The sequence below is a fragment of the Pleurodeles waltl genome, chromosome 5 (assembly GCF_031143425.1).
Source record: "Pleurodeles waltl isolate 20211129_DDA chromosome 5, aPleWal1.hap1.20221129, whole genome shotgun sequence".
Classification (NCBI taxonomy): Eukaryota; Metazoa; Chordata; class Amphibia; order Caudata; family Salamandridae; genus Pleurodeles; species Pleurodeles waltl.
Window position 1 is genome coordinate 1,488,527,858 of NC_090444.1, and position 16,781 is coordinate 1,488,544,638.

A 16,781-nucleotide genomic window follows, 5' to 3' on the forward strand; every position below is an offset into this window, starting at 1 on the left:
CTAGTGCAAGACAATCACCACTGCCCCCTTTCTCTTTTTTGCAAAAGTTTTGAATTTATATGGCCACTTATCCCACTTTGTACTAAAAACCTTCCATCGCCATTCTCACACCTGAAGATTTTCCTGTCTTAAGTACTAGGAATGTAAGCCCCCATAGTGGAAATGAGGTAGGTATTTAAAGTGATTTGTTAGGCATGGAGTCAGGTATTCCTCACTTGCTGCACTTGAGCATGTATGCAGCATTGATGCATATACTTGTCTCAGAGCTCTCAGAACTACTTTGCTGCAGTGAGCAGTATGTTCAGGTTCTTCCGTTTCTTCCACTGCATTAAAGGGCGTGCAAGCCTTACAACACAGGCTAACACGATTACACCTGACTGTTGTGGTGGTTATTACTCATTAATTGGTGGTTGCTTAGCAACAGAGATACACAGGAAGTGAGCTTTTTCAATATACAACAGAATATAACAACTGACCTACAGGCTCTCTTTGACGAGGTATTTTGCAGGCTGTGCAGTCACCTGAACCTTTACCTTTCTTTGGACAGAATAGAGCATGATAGTCTATGGTAAATCCTGTTTAAGGAAGTACATATCAGGAAGGGCACAAGGCCTTCCTTTCTATCAATGGTCCCGGCTCTGTGATTGGAGAACTTGCTAAAATATATATGTTTCTGTTACCCCTAAGGATGAGGTTTATCTGAGGCCCATGTTATATGACTTATGAACTATCAAGTCTCCAACATCAAGGGTGTACGATAGGCGAATCCCGATCAACCTAACCATCGAAGGAAAGCTGTTATGGTGGCAAGATGTGAAACATTTATTAAAGGTGGTTCACCTTACTCTCTCACCTCCTATCATTCCTACAAATTATGTCAGTCATGTGGGATGAGGGGCAATTCTTCTGAATAAAAAAGTTCAGAACAGTCAGAAACTTTTCACTCTTCAAATTAAATAGAGTTCACAGCTTTTCGGAGTGATTATTCACTTTGTGCCTGACAGATGGGGTACAGGTGTTAGCTTGCAAAGAAAATCAGGTGCCAACAGACAAAAGGGGATTTGATTCCTGAATAGGATAACCAAATCAATGTGGTTGTGAGAAAACTGTCTCTTGAGGGTCTGTCCACATCTTATGTTCCATGCAGGAAAAATATGCATATCAACAGATTGAGCTGAATTTTGCCTTCGCCAGTCAGTATTTGTCCACATCCAGACATCTTTCCCCAGGTCATACTGACCATAGGTGTTCTGATAATAGATCTGTTCACCAGAACTTCTAATGTTTTGTTCAGTTTGTCAGAACAGCAATCCTTAGAAAGTAAATAGAGTGTCAATCCATTGGCCTCAGCGTTTTCTTTCCCACTCCTTCCAAAGGTTTTTGTGAACATTAGGAAGGAGGGGAGCTCAATAATGTTTATTGCATCTTGGGGTTTCCTGCTAGAGTAGCAATTGTTAATATAACAGCCATGGGTCTCTCCAGGTCTTCCATCTCATCTCCTTCTACCGAATCTGTTGTATGCCAACAAAGCAGTGACTTTAGTTACAAATTGAACAATTAGACCTCCAAAGAAAAGGTCACTTCTGTAAGGTCACTGTCGATATTCAGAAATTTAGGCACCCTGCCATTCTTATATGGAACAGAAGACAATGGTAGCATTTTTACAGGCGAGCACAAAGCGCTCCGTCCTGTGTTATTACCTCTCGTTGGGCTTCAAACCACGCCCATGTCTCGTCGGTGTCTTTCATTGGTTCGTGGGCTTGCCTTTTAAAATCTGCTTGCTTTCATTAGTGAAAGGCATGCATACGTCATGCCTTTTCCGGTGGTTAGCCCTCCTCGAGCACAGCGACCAACTACTGGAAACCTACAAGGCTCGCTGTTTTCCATCGGGTTTCTGGACCACTTTTTCTCTTTTTACGCAGTGCGATCTTGCTGGGCAGGAGTCGAACGCTTTGCATGACATCGACCCTGTTACATAGTTAATTACACTTTTGCCGGTTAAGTAGATAATTGCACTTTTGCCGTTAAGTTTCACTACGAGTGAACTTTTATTTCCGTTTGTGTGTCTGCTTTGCTCTGATGGCGGCCGTCAGCTCGCTTATGTGAAACTTTTACTTTTCAGTTATGTGGCAAGAAAAGTCCAGTTAGTTATGTGAAACTATTTTATTTTCATTTTCAATTTATGTGGCAAGAAAAGTCTGGTTAGGAGTTTACAATGCTAATTGCTCGAACTCAAGCAAACGTGAGACTGCTTGCATTGCAAATGCTTGTTCTATGTAGTGTTACTCAAATTTTTTGCAAGCTAAGTCTTGTGACCCTTTCAAGATACTCGGTTGCTTGAGGGATAGGTTTATGAAAGACCTGTCTCCTTATTCTTTGAGAAGTCAATTAGCTGCAATTGGAGCTGTCAGGGAGACATGGAAAGTTACTTTCCAAAATAATATTCTAGCATGTTGATTTTGAAAGAATTTTCAAAATCGTAAGCTAGTGGTTGAATCATCCGCTCCCTCCTGGGATATGCTTTTAATGTTGCCAGCTTTACAAAAGACACAGTTTGAGCCATTAAGAACCATTTTTCTTTCCTGACATATAAAGTTCTATTTCTGGTAGCCATTGTCAGGCCCTTTATGTTTCTTTTGGCTTATCAGTGAATGTTTAAAAGCCATCACTTGCATATCTCAGTAGATGGTTACATTTGCTATTAGAAAGCCTATGCAATCATCCCAAGTTCCTTTGCCTGAACGGGTCTATGAGACATCTATAAGGGCGATTGCTTCTTCATGGGTAGGTTTCTGTGGAGTTTCTTTCAATAATATGTCTGTGTCACTGCCCTTTACAGAGAAGAGACTGTTCACCTTTTGAGACAGGTATTGTGTCAGCAGTTCACTGACTAGCAGCACATTTTCTTTGTTCAATTACTGAATAAATTTGCTAGCATCCACTGTTGTCTGTGTTTTTTGTGACAGATTGCTTGTTGTTCCTTAAATGATAATGTCTGGGTCAAGGAAGACCTACAAGGAGCTCATGGTCTGAATGCATACCTGTAATCTCCCTTACTCTGAGTCATAGAATTCCTCATCACAGTCATGTGCTACCTCCAACCCTTACTTCCTGTGGAATTATTGCTGGACAGAGGAAGAGGAAAGGGTGATGGAAGGTTTTTAGAACATAACAAGAGGAGTCATATAAACAAAAGAAAGATACAATTGTCTTTGAAAGAAGAGAAAGGGGACAGTGGTGGTTGCTTGTCCCTGGGAACGGTAGGCTCAAAGGAGTCAGAAAAAGATTACTGGTTAACATTCAGAGTAAGTTTACTCGTAAGTAATTAAGAAATAACCACCTAATTTTGCACGCCAGTGAGCGACTTAGAATGATTTCACCAAAGACACATCTTAGTTGTTGGTAAGGTTAGCAACAGTCAGGGGTATAGCACATGTGTATGCACGTAGAAGCAGTTGAGTGCTCCCAAGGTGCACCTGACCATACCTCCAAGCTTCTTGAAGTATGCTTCAGAGCACTTTTTTGTGCACTACCAGTAACAGTGCTGAAGGAACTTATATGCACTCTGGCCAATAACTTATTTTATCTCTTATCAACTTTGGTTACCTTTTAGCCATAGATCCCTTTACTAATATGTTACAGGCTTTACATTACCTATGTGGAAGATCACAACCTGGTCACCTTGTAACTGCATCTAGCATGATTAAAACTCTAGTTGGGAGTCTAGAGGATCTTGCTGTTTTTCAAGATCCAGAAGTAAAAACACAAGACTTACATGATGACTTTGAGGAGCAACTCGGGACCACCTACATGCATACGGGCGCACTGATGTTTAAATATTCGGGATTCAGTCTGGCCCCAGGGAATATTTTTAAGATGGGGGATCTGCAGTAAGGTAGACTATCTACTAGATAGGGCATTATATGACTGCAAGCAGCTAATTTGTTTGTTCATTAGATTGTGGTGCGGGCAAGACCTTACCTTTTGCAATGAATCAATGATTGGAAGCACCTTATTCCCCAAATACAAGCTGCAATGTCACCTTAATGGCATCTTCATGAACAAGCAGACATATACCTAATGTGCCCTTCTCTACCATATGACCATGGATGCATGGGTCAGTGCTGAGATAGAACTTTTACACTGTAGGCGTTAGGTGCTGTGTGTTTGAGAAATGTAGCAATATGGAAACATTAACTCATTCTTAGTGATAGCCAGAAGCACAACAGTTTTGTTGCTACAATTTTAGGACCTCAAGATTTAACAGCGCGACACTCATTGTACTTAAGGCTTGAAAGGTGCCATTACGTCCACTATGTTTCCATTCAGCTATCCGTACAAACCTGGTGCCTTATTTAGAGTCTGGCTGATGAGACACTCTGTCACAAATATGGGATATCCTGACCCCATATTACAAGTTCATCGGCTACAATGCCCTTTTAATATGGTGGACAGGATACAGTCCACACTTCTGATGGAGTGTCCTGTCCACCAAACTCTAAATAAGGCCCCTCGTATTGATTTAGAAGCACCGCAGTGAAGTTATTGGTGACAACAGTGAAACTGCTTCGATCCACACAAAGACCTCATAGTTTTGTTACCAGGATCTGCAAGTCTACTTATAATTTTCACTGTAATTCAAAACCTGAAAGCAGTAAAAACGTCCTTTTTTGGAATTCCCAATAATCTTTAGATTTACAATGATTTATATTTCTTTCTTGATATATGTTGATATTTGTTCAACAACATAAATGTAATATTGTCTCCAATCATTTAGAGATTATTGGCGTTGTATTTATAACTGGAAGAGGGAACCGGCTTAACCTGTCACACACACCTTGTAGCCTGTGATCCTCCTACTTCAGTCAAAGTTCTAATAACTTTTGCTGTGCTTTTTTCCTTCTTCTTATGGTAATCCTTCTCCTTTTCTTTAACGTGACTGCTATTCTGTCATTCTTTTCTAGTTCATCATCATGGAAGTAAAATGTTACGTTCAGAATCCAATTCTTCGATTACTACTCAGACTCTTATAGGTTGGCAAACGTCTCTCTTTGTCCGGCCTGCTCAGTCTCTCGCTTTCACTACCTCGCTTTCTCCTGCTCCAGAATGTATCTTTTTCCCGCTGGGTGATTATTTTACTTCGCATGGCTTCGTTTTCTTCACCTTAGTCTTGATGTTGAGGCACATGCTTGTTGATTCATGCACAAGTTGAAACCAATTACCATCGCTCGTTGTCATCTTGTTTCTTCCAGAGTGTGCTACTTTTGTATATTTGTGTTTGTAGTGTTTTGATGTGTACTTGTGTGGCGCCACCATTAACAGAGGCCTCATTTCCTTCATGTCAATCACTGCATGTTGCTGAAAGGTGCAGCTGTTACTGTAAAGGTCCTCTTCTGTGGCCTCATATATAGGTGCACTTTTTAGTTTATTTTATAGTTTCTACTCTTCAGAAGTGTTATTTGTGTAATAACAGCTTCTCTGCCCCTGAAATCCATTGGTTTAGCACTCCATTGCTATCTATTCCAGTCAACAAAGGCAATTTGGTAGAGTCCTGTGCCTTCTCTCCATCTGACAGAGGGTTTCCCAATTCACACGCTATATCAAAAAAACACAATTTGGTTTCAAATTGATACACATAACGGGCTGTTATGCTGTATTTATGTTGGCATTCCATAATGTTTGTATGTGTTTACAAGGTGTATGGTGGTGTTGGTGTGGTTTTGAAGCATGTTTTGTATTTGCTGCAGCTAAAGGAAGGACAAACATGGAACTGCGGGAAAAGTTCATGTTGCCCGATGGAGGCAGTCAGAGCATGGCGGCTTTCAGACAGAGGGGGAGGAAGTCCAGACCGTCATCACGAGGTGCTTCACCAAACCGAACCAATTCAGGGGCCAGTCCCACCGTGCAACCTGGAACATCACAGACTCCTGGGACAACCACGCCCAAGGTATGTCCTGTCCACAAGTCATTGCCAGGCAATTCAATAATACATATTTAGTAAGCAAGGCAAATATTAACATTTTATTAAGAAACAACGTTTAAATGTATTTAATGGTGAAATGCTCTAATCTCCATTACATTTTTTTAACTTACATTATGACGATCGAACCATGCATTTTAAAATCGTGCTTTTTGAGTACCTTTAATTATTTAGATATAATTAGATCTAATTTTAGTTTGCTATATTTAAACATTTTGTTACTGTACACTGCTTGGGTGAATCACCTTCCTTAACCTGCTGTCTTCATACTTTGATTTACAATTATTTCATGCAGACAGGCCACCCTTTAGCACGCAATTATGGTAAGCCATGGTTGGCAAACAGCAAAACATCAACACCCTGTAAGACACCCGAGTCCCCTGAATGTCCAGCCCTATCTACAGAGGTAAAGACAGAGCTTATGGTCCAGTACCTTCTGTGATCTGCAACTATCACTTCACTAACTCTAGAAATTCACTCCAGTACTTTGGCAAACCTCTCCTTGCGCACTAATACACTCCTGAATGTTGGCACCTTTGCAATATGTGTTTCTTCTGCCTGACATTCTTCCTTTCACTGCTCCTGCACAACTAAATCTCCATTGATGGGTCCAATGCAGTTTGTGGCTTCGCCCTTTATGCACCAATGGTAATATGTATATGAACTGACTCAGAGGACCCTTGTCTTGTGTCCTGTTTTTTCATTGTGTGTAATCCATATTTTCCAAATATGTATACATGACCACCTGAGCTGCCGGTACAATACATGTATTCTGAGTCATGATGCACTGAGCTAGATGTGAAAATTTCAGGACTCGGTCTTGTTTCAGTGAGTCATTTTATATTTAGTTTTAGTCAGCAGTTTTGATTTTTCCTTTCCGAAAGAATAAGGCCTACAGAATAAGCTTTTCCTGACTATGTGATGTCTAATGAAGCCCTCATCTGTGATAGTGGTTACATTTTCTTTCCCCCTGCTTCAAATAGGCCTGTGATGAAGGATGTACGTTTGAGCAGAGTGACCCCAAGCATCAACAAAACAACCTTTTGGAATTATTTCCTAAAGTTATCAGAGGGCAGTGGTCTAAAATATTCTCAATTTAGTGGCCAACTTTGCACGCCATGGAAGGAAGTTGAAGTCAGCCCACACACCAATCTTAACAAAACAAATCTAGTTACACATCCTAATTCTGGATGACCTCATTTCAAACACCTGGGTGCGCCTTATTCCTTAAGGGGTGTATAGTGAGCAAAGCAGCATGTGATCCATAAAACTGATACACGTTAGGCGCCATAGCTCTGTGATGTTTTGTCATTCTAAACACCTTGATTAAATGCTCACCCTATCAGTATGCTATGTTATCCATATGTCTCAGAGCAGTGTTTACTGGAGGAATTGACTGGTAGATTACAGAAAACGTGTTACCTTAATACAGACAGTAACTTCTGATGAATACCAACACCACTAAACAAAACGCGCAGAGCATAGTTCATTGACATGTTTTTTAAAATGGAAGCTTCATTCTAAATTGTGCAAGCGTGTATATTTATGCTTGGATTACATTATCTGTAGAATGGCTGTCATTGTATTTCTTTTTGATGTGTTTAATTTGCGGGCCTTTCATCCTTCACAAACAACTTGGTTTGCATTAAGACTGGAAAGCTTGGTAGCTAGTTTACTCTTTTACTGTTTAGCTCGGGACACCAGTGAGGTTTCCAGTTTTTTAAAGACTGTGGTACACTTTTAAAAGGTAACCGCAAATCAGAAATGCGCCTGCAGAGTGGTTTGGGTTTCAGTGAAAAACAGTGCAGCATCTGCACATCGTGTTACAGCGGTTCTGTTCAAGTGAAACGGGGATTGCCTTGTGAGAACACACCCTTGTGCCATGGTACAACCTTAGAGCTGTACAAGCCATTAAAGGTCCACGACCCATTAATAGTTCAAGGTTTGGGCTTATCCTAAACACAGCTATAGTATGATCTTACAATAAAACAAATCTGTATGCCGGAGTGTGCCTGCACATTGGTTTGCCCAGCCCCTGCCAGGGGATGAAAGGGATGTCTAGCTGTCACTCGACTAATCCCCAGTCAGTCCGTGAGTGAAAGACCGGGTATAAGTGAGAGGTATTTAAACGCTCAGTAAACAAGCATAAACTAAATTGTCAGCGTAGATATAAAAGTTCTTAAAAATACTCAGCCTGTCGCAGCCAGTTGCGCGGGCCATTAACATCTCACCCTGATGTCATTGGCCTGGCTCAGAGTCAACGGCCAATTGTGAGAGAACACAGATGTATTGACTGGCGTAGCACATCCTGGTGGGCTGCAAGATGTTAGAGTAGTCTGCGTAAACAATACAACATAGTTGCATGAGCCACTGCCGGTGTACAACGCCGCCATGGCTACTCCTCTGAGGCTCAAAATGCCTATGAAGGACCCTTGCTGCGGAGGCAATAGCTGCTACTCGGGAGTAAGGGAGCGGGCACCGCAGCCCCCGCTTCTCCCCATACCCATGACATCTTTTAACTCCTGGACATCTGGGGCCGCATTGGAGACCGTGCCCCAGGGGCGCAGTGGGCGTGCGCTCTCGCTTTGTGGCCCCCGGGACCTTTTGTTTTACAGAATGGGCCGCAGATGCTTGTGCGGCCTCGTCTGTAGGACTGATATCGACGAGGGATTTGCTTTGATCAGAGGAGGAGGCCTATAAAAGTGTTCATGGGCTGAACACAGAATGCTGCCACTCCTTTGTTGTCAAAGGAGTTGTGAACATGCGATGTACTCATTGTCCTCAAGCTTCTTCTACATTTGGACTGAAGATGGCTCCAGTACCATCATTTAAGTAGATTACGGAATACATATTAATGAAAGATGATTCTTTATTATTTCTTTAACTTTTATTTAGAATGTATACATAAACATTAAACAGTGCAGTTACTCTGACACCGTGTGCTAATAATCTCCACAATAAACGGAGCAGAGAAAGTACACAGTTACAGTTTACTGTACTCTAATCTTAAATTAAGGCCCTCTTTCCCATGTATATGCCAGACATTCGCAGTGCATGGGTGCCGAACCAGCCTATGAATTCGGTGGTCAGACCCAGTTCCGTTCGTTCTTGAGCTATATTTAATCAATAGGTGTGAACATGTTCCCATATGTCCTTGGGCACGGAGGTTATAGGTTGTAGTTCTGCATATATTTGCAATTGTTCGCTGCAATGCTTAAGGTCTTGCAGCCAAATTGTGCGTGTCTGTGGTCTGCCTCTTCCAGTGCGCTGCCACACGCCTTTTGGATAATAGGAGAGATAAAGCCATACGTTTTCTATATTCCTGGAAAAAGAAGGTGTGGTTGATTTTGATGTGATCTTAAGTTGGTGGTGAAGAAAAATGGCACGTGGTGTGCTTCCACGACGCCTGTGATTGTTCTTATAGCCATAAAGTTTCTGTCTGGATACAGCTGCCCCCGTTTCACTATGCTCAGTTTGAACAATTGTGCTGCTTCCTTTCTTCTCCAGTTAATGGTGGACCAGAGTGCCTTATCAGTGGGATTTCAGGAGAATAAATGAAGTCTGGCCTCGCTTTACTTTCTAGTTATTCTGGTGCCTGTGCTGTGGATTTTGTAGGTTGGCGCCTATATGTGCATGGGACGATAACTGCTTGGAGTGGGCTAAGTTTATGTTATCTGTTTCCAGTGTATGAGGCTGGGGTAAGTACAAGAAATAGCAAAATGTGTTTGTGTGCAAAGACATTATAATTCTTGGTCTGGCGCTGCAAAACCTCCTTGGTTATATGGCTATATTAATGTTCTTGGTTGTTTGCTAGCTCAACAAGTCTAATCACCAGAGAGCACGGTGTTTGTAAAGATGCTTTGATTAGTGTGATTGGGTTATTAAGGAAATAATAGAGCATTGATAGAAGTGTCAAGATTTGAGTCAGCTCTTTGCGCCCTGCCATATATATTGGGAGTTTAATTCACCTTGCAATCTTGTCTTCCAGGCAGGAAATAGCTTGGCCATAGTTCTCTCTGTTAATTGAATCTGTCACGATTAATTCATATTCCCAAATATTTTACAGAGTCCTCTCACCAAGCCAGAGAGATATCAGGTGTAATTCTTTGGCTGTTAGCTGTAAGGGGAAAGATAACTGATTTATTCCAGTTTATAGTGATAACCGATAGAGCACCATATCTTATGAGTTCCATGACGATCAGGCTAAGGCTCATAAGGGGGCTGCACACATATAGTTTCATATCACATGCGTGCAATTAGATTAGTAGACTACGTGATGTGTCTCTATGGGCATGCACAGTATAGTGGTGACACAGTTCTAGTGTTAGAACAAACAATACGGGTGTTAATTGTCATGTACCTCTCAGGATTTCAATTGGTGTGAACATTAGGATGATTCCTTATTCTACACATTTTTTGGAACAAGTAACTCATATAGAAGGGTGATGTTTAGCCAAGCAGATACCCATGACTGAAAATTCATTACTGGTGCTCTGAGTATGAGTTTTTTTGGAGAGCAACACAAGACACAAATTACTTTATGGACTCATGACAGATATTTTATTATGATTCCTTACTTTTCTTAATTGTCATATGATATGTATTGTTGTCTCTAGGGGACTCCGATACAGGGGAGCAAACTTCGGTTACCAGGATATCTTTCAGGGAAAGGTTTCCAGTCCGGTGAAGACAGCAGTATCTTATCAACAGCAGCAACAAGAGTCAGGCTGCAGTTTGCAGGTGAGTGGTGAATACTATGCCTCTCAATCCAAACAATTTAAACACAAGGCACAAACCAATAACTAACTTAATCTGTCTAAATGGAGACATAGCCAAGATCTTAACACTGGGAAGATCAGACCTTAATACACTTCCCTTTGACTGACCCCAAGAGTAAGACCTCCGCCTGGTACCACCCACAAGTTAGAATCTGGGAGTCATCTCATTTATACCTCATGCCATTATATTTAGGTATTGATGTCGAACTGACACTATTTCTAAGAATCATCTTCTTTCTTCAGATTTAACGCTAAATAGCCCATACAGGAAGGCTGGTGATGACTTGTGTGGCTACTTATAAACAGATTCAGAAACCTCTCGAATAAGGCTGCCGGGATATTCACATTAGGCCTGCCACTAAAGTCCTCCATTGGATCCTAGAGAAATGAAGCATTGACTTTCAAATTTTAAGGATTGTTCACAATACTTGCTTGATTAAAGAACTGTGGTCCCTGCAATACCTAGTTCCCCACTTCATACCTGCAACAATTTAGTTCACCATTACTCACCTAATACAGCAGCAACCTTTGTGATATCTAATGCATGGTGGTCATTCACCTTGGTGTACATGACCCTAAATCCTGGAAGCCTCTCAACCCTCATCTGAGGGAAGAACCAATGGAGTTCCTTTCTAGATGGTCCTCAAAACAGAACTGATTATTTGACTGAAGGACTGACCTAGAGCAGCAAATGAAAAAAGACTTCTAGTGTTCCAACTGACTGCGTTTCTAATCCTACTGATTTTCCTAATTATCTTGTGCTCTGAATTATACATAAAGAGACAAGCACAGCATTGCAGTGCTCCAAATTAATTCATAAAGAAAATTGCACAATTACATTAATCTTCCAAGATCTGACAAAAGTACTGACATATGAAAACTTTCCAATATAAAGGTCCAAATCAGTCAAATAATGTAACTCAGATTCCCATCAGTGAATAGTGGGCTTCTGCAGTCCCAACAAAGACCTTTGCTGACGGGTAATCATTCCACTAATATACCTGAATTAGTCAGGGCATAACTTCAAAGTCTGTGGTGGTCTTTTGTTTCTGGACTCTAGCCCTAGAGATCTTAGTTCAGTCTTCACTTCATCACCGCCGTAAACGTGTCTGAGATCGTTTTGTGGGAAAATCTTTCCCTTCATTCATTTTGAAGTTTTCCTGCATCTGAAGCTTTAATTCAGCACAAAACACCATCTCGCCTGTGTTTACTTCAGCCTGTCCGAGTAAACTAGAAACAAAACATAGGATGATGGGCCGCCAAGTATTTGTTGATCATTCACCATGGTTGTGTAGTTCCTTCCTCTATCCACACTCTACATATTATTTATTTGCCCAGTCACAATGTGCAGGGGTATGAATCAAAGCAAATGTAATGTTCATGCATAGTGCAGTCCCAGTTTAGGTTTTGCTGATATTGGGTTCTTCAACTAATTTTTCTAGGTTAGCCACGAGCATCCAACTGAGTGAATGCAGTACATATTATGCTGTGGATTAACATGAGCTCAAGTCAAACATTTGCAAAGAATAAAATATATGTATACAATCCCATCAATTTGACATTGTGCTTATATGGTCTTGAACCAGAATGCAATCTTAGATGATATATTTGAGAAACTCTACTGCAAGAAAATAACAGACTCCACTGCCTAAAACTCAAACTCAAGATTAATGTTATGTGACAAAGGCAATGTTGATTCCATGGGTATTTGTAGCAAAATTCCTAGTTTAATGTGAGATTGTTGTTAGCAAGCATTATAAACCTCCCAGGTATTTTAATCTGTAAAATATTGGCCACTGGGAGTTTAGTGCCTTGAGTAAAATTTTAAGTAAAAAATAGAGTGTCTGGTACATAGCCTGAGTATAATGATGTTCCACATTGCATATATGGTAGAAAGTCAGCACTATTTTGCTGGTTGAATGTCAGAATGCCATAATCAAAAATGCTTTTTTCCGAAAATATCTCAGCCACAATATTATGAAGGCACTTTTGTGTTGGTTAGGTATGATTTACTATTTGTAAATCCACATAGCTTTCCCTTGGCAGAATATATATCATCAAGTACATAGATTGAGGTTATACTAACTTTCAAGGTATTATGGCAGCTGTTATTAAGACTATGACATTTTTACAGGACGATATTTAAAATAGGATATTCTGGTAGAATACCTCTTTTGTCAGTTTAACATGTTTCTCACACACTACAAATATATAAGATTGCTTTAATGGAGGTTTGATAGACTATGTGGTCAACCAGTACTAGGGGGTACAAAAATCAATCACACAAACATCAGTTATTCATCTGGCCAACTCCACCAAAGATACTGCAATGTTTTTATATACTTTAGTTTGAGTATGTTTTTACACAAAAGAATCACGTTTCTGATAGACTTCTAACCTCAGATTACTCACTTTTTGAATACTTTCCTAGGTGTCAGACTGTATTAGGAAACCTTTGAGCTTTTGCACCCCAGTGGGTGGCCCTGTGCACTTCCACACTAACGTTGTTCCACTTCAGAAGCAACATGCAGAGTCAGTATAGGTGCTACTCGTGCGCTGACTTGAGTTCCTTTCTTTCTGTGCCACTGGATATGGAACAGGAGCTGCCTCTCATTTCTTAAAGACCATTTTAACTCTCAAAACCAGTGTGTAAGGAAAAATGTCACCTCCCAAGATGACAGGGTGTAAATCGTGTAGGGACTGTTGCAATCAAATGTCTGTGACAGATTCCTATTAGGTTTGCCTGTGGTGCCTGGGGTCGATTCAAGGTTCTAAGACATGCAGTGACTGTGTGTCAATGAATCCAAAGGCCATTCAGAATCGTGAGGAAAAATTCTATGTCACCAAGTATCAGAAGACCCCAACACCGGTCCAAGTCCTAATGTTGGTCTCAATCCTTTCCTGGTCCAGACGTTGGTCATGAGGATGATTGCTGTTGTGCTCCAAATCCTCGGGTAACTCGAAGCAATAATACAAAACATTCAAGAAGGATTCAGACCCTTCCCACCACTCGTGCATCTGAGAAGGTGCAAGGGAATCACCTGATGAAGACTTCTAGTTGCAGATTACTTAACTTAGAATTTTCCCCCTGGCGTCAGACTGTATCCAGAGATTTTTCTTCGAGCAGTACCCTTGCGCGCTGTCAGGTGGTGTCAGCGGACTCCGCTTCCGTCATTGGCATTGTGGTCGCAGTGATGACGTTGCAGTTGCATATAGGCAATACCCAGGTGTGCTGACTTCAGTTCTTTCTGCGCCACCCTACACGCAGATCTTAAGAAGAGTTACCATCAGTCTCTTTTTTACTTATTTTTCTACCCTTTTGTTGAACATTTTGACTTGTTGGTGTGTTGCAATGTCTTCCTGTTAAGACCAGATTCAAGCCGTGTGAGTCCTGTCTCCGCATGATGTCAATGACAGATCCGCACCTCATGTGCTTGTGGTGTTTGGAGCGCGACCACGACCTGAAGTCGTGCTCCGACTGCCGTGCCATGAACCCGAAGGCTTTGAGGGAGCGGTCCTTAAAGCTCATAGAGGCATGGCAGTCGGCTCCACGTTGCTCTTGGGCTCTCTCGAGAGGAAGGTCATGAGACTGTGCGCAGTGCCATCACCATTTGTCCTTATCCCACTCCGAGTCCTCAGTAAATTCGGGTCACAAGAAGAAGTCAAAGAAAAACAAACGCTCTTCGACTTCACCTCATGAGTTAGCTGATGTGATGCGGGAGGAGCGTCGTCATTCTAGGTGCTATCACCCTGCCCCCAACGACCCTGCTTTTCTGACTCAGCACTCTTCCCCAAGAGGTTGGCGGTTCAAGCGTCCACCAGCTGGACAAACCTTATTACCCTACTGACTATTGCTCCAGTGGGGTAGTTTAAGAGAGTAGAGACCTTTGAGAAGAGGGTATCTTTTCCACAAATTTGGTTCTCCAGAAGGTCAATGCCAGCTGCCTTTAGGCTACTATTCCAACACTCTTTGGGACTCTGTACCTCAGTTTCTCTCAGGGGTCACATCTCTGACTGACTCAAACCATACATGATGGCTGTAACATTGCAATATTTACTATCCATTGTGGCCTAGAAACAACAGATTCCATTGGACGGGCCATTGGATCTCTATTCAATGCTATACCTGGTTGAGATCTACCTGTTTCTGCGGCGATGTACAGCTTGGCCATATGGACATGCCCTTTCACTGAACTTGCCATTTTGAAGACAAAGCAGACTCTGCACTGGACCATTTCAAAGAAAGCATGGTCACAGAATGCTCCTTGGGCTTGTCTGACACACCAAGCAAATGTGCCAGTCGTTTTAACACTTCCTTGACTCTGACTTGGTCATTTCATTCAGAAGACCACTTCAGTCTCAGCAGGGTTTCCAGCCCTTTCATAGCCAAGGTCATGGTAACCACCTGTCCCTCAGCCAAGGACTGGGCACTAATCAGTCTACCGCCCCTTCTGCGGCCCCCACCTTCCAAACCACTTTAGCATGCCCTTAGTGGAGCACAGTCATCCGGTTGGAGATAGGATCCAAGAATCTTTACCGGAATGGCAGACTTTAACATCAGACAGGTGGGTCCTGTGAAGTGTACCAAAGAGGTATGCCCTACCCTACCTGGCCATTCCACCTCACCTTTCCCCATCCCCGGAATGACTGACGGAAGATCATCTGCCCATCCTACAGCAGGATGTGCAAACCCTGGTCAAAGGGTATTACCAAAAGGGTGCATGTATCAGAAGTAGGCTGTGGTTGTTACTCCTGCTACTTCCTGATGCTGAAGAAGGAGGGAGGACCCTGCACCCCTTCAACACCTTCATTGGGAAGGACAAATTCCGGATGTTCTCTCTGGCCCATGTCCTGTTTGTCTATCTGGAGTGTGGATGGTAGTCTTGGACATGCAGGACACTTATTTTCTTATCACCGTCCTTAAGGTCCATAGGCTCTTTCTGTGGTTCATGGTGGGACAAGAGCATTTTCAGTTTGCTTTGCGCTGCTTTGGTCTCACCAGTGCCCCTTGGGTTTGAAACGGGATGGTGGTGGTTGTAGCACATCTTTGGAAGTCAGGAGTCCCTTTCATCTGAGCCATTCTGGATACAGTCCAGATTTGTGTCTATCCTCCAGAAAGGAGAGTCTAAGACAATCAGCTTATGAATCAGATCTTTCAGCCTCTATCTCAGATTTCAGATGTCCTCGACTCTGAGGCTGCGGGGACTAATGGCCTCCTACATTTTGCTGCTCAGTCATACGAGGTAACGGATGCAGGCTCTACAGTAGGATCTGAAGTCTCATTGGGCTCATCTTCAAGGGGATCTATCCAACCAAGTCCTCAAAGGAGACTGCAAAAGACCTGTAGTGGCGGTTGCTCGACCACATCTAGGTCAGTGGCAAACCGTTCTTCCTATACCACAGAGAGCTAAAAATGGTGTCTGATGCATCACTTACGGGTTGTGGCAGCCATCTGGGAGAGGTAGAGATCAGAGGCCTCTGGTGGAGGCCAGGTTCCACATCAACCTTCTAGAGCTGAGAGCCATTCACTTGATGTTGAAAGCCTTCCTGCCCTCCATTAGGAAAGGCTGGTGCAGACACTCACAGACAACACCAATGATATGTGGTACTATAACAGACACAGCAGCGATGGGGTCATGGACTCTGTGCCAGGAAGCTCTGCCCCTCTGGAAATAGCTTGTGCATCAAGAACCTTTCCTGATGGTGAACCACCTGGTGGGATCTTCAGATGTCAGAGCAGACAAATTTAGCCGTCAACACCTAGTGGGCCACAAGTGGCAATTAAACCCAGAGGTGGCGCAAGGTCTCTCCCACACATAGATGAATGTTCTTTCTGGTAGAAATTACGTCTAACTGTAAATTCCTCACCAGCCCTCCCATCCTCCCTATTCTGTGAATTGGACTGTGTCCACTAAAAAGATCCCAAGTCTATCAATCTACGCACTGGTCAGTGCCAGTTTGTTGTAGGGCTCTTCGCCTGGGGGAGCCTCAAAAGTAACTGATGTCAGCGCAGCCTCTGGCGC

At 42.4% G+C, this 16,781-nt stretch overlaps 1 protein-coding gene across 9 annotated transcripts in view; it reads left to right on the plus strand.

Annotated features, from left to right (window-relative positions):
* The window catches only part of DST (dystonin), a 1,789,835-nt gene that overhangs the window by 1,770,297 nt on the left and 2,757 nt on the right, over positions 1-16,781 (plus strand). For 8 of the 9 annotated variants that reach the window (XM_069235771.1, XM_069235778.1, XM_069235775.1 and 5 more), the window contains 4 exons: positions 4,965-5,126; positions 5,748-5,947; positions 6,276-6,386; positions 10,597-10,720. In XM_069235771.1, coding sequence (XP_069091872.1) covers positions 4,965-5,126; positions 5,748-5,947; positions 6,276-6,386; positions 10,597-10,720 — 597 coding nt within the window. The remainder of the gene's footprint in view (positions 1-4,964; positions 5,127-5,747; positions 5,948-6,275; positions 6,387-10,596; positions 10,721-16,781) is intronic. The other variant, XM_069235781.1, reaches the window with a different exon arrangement.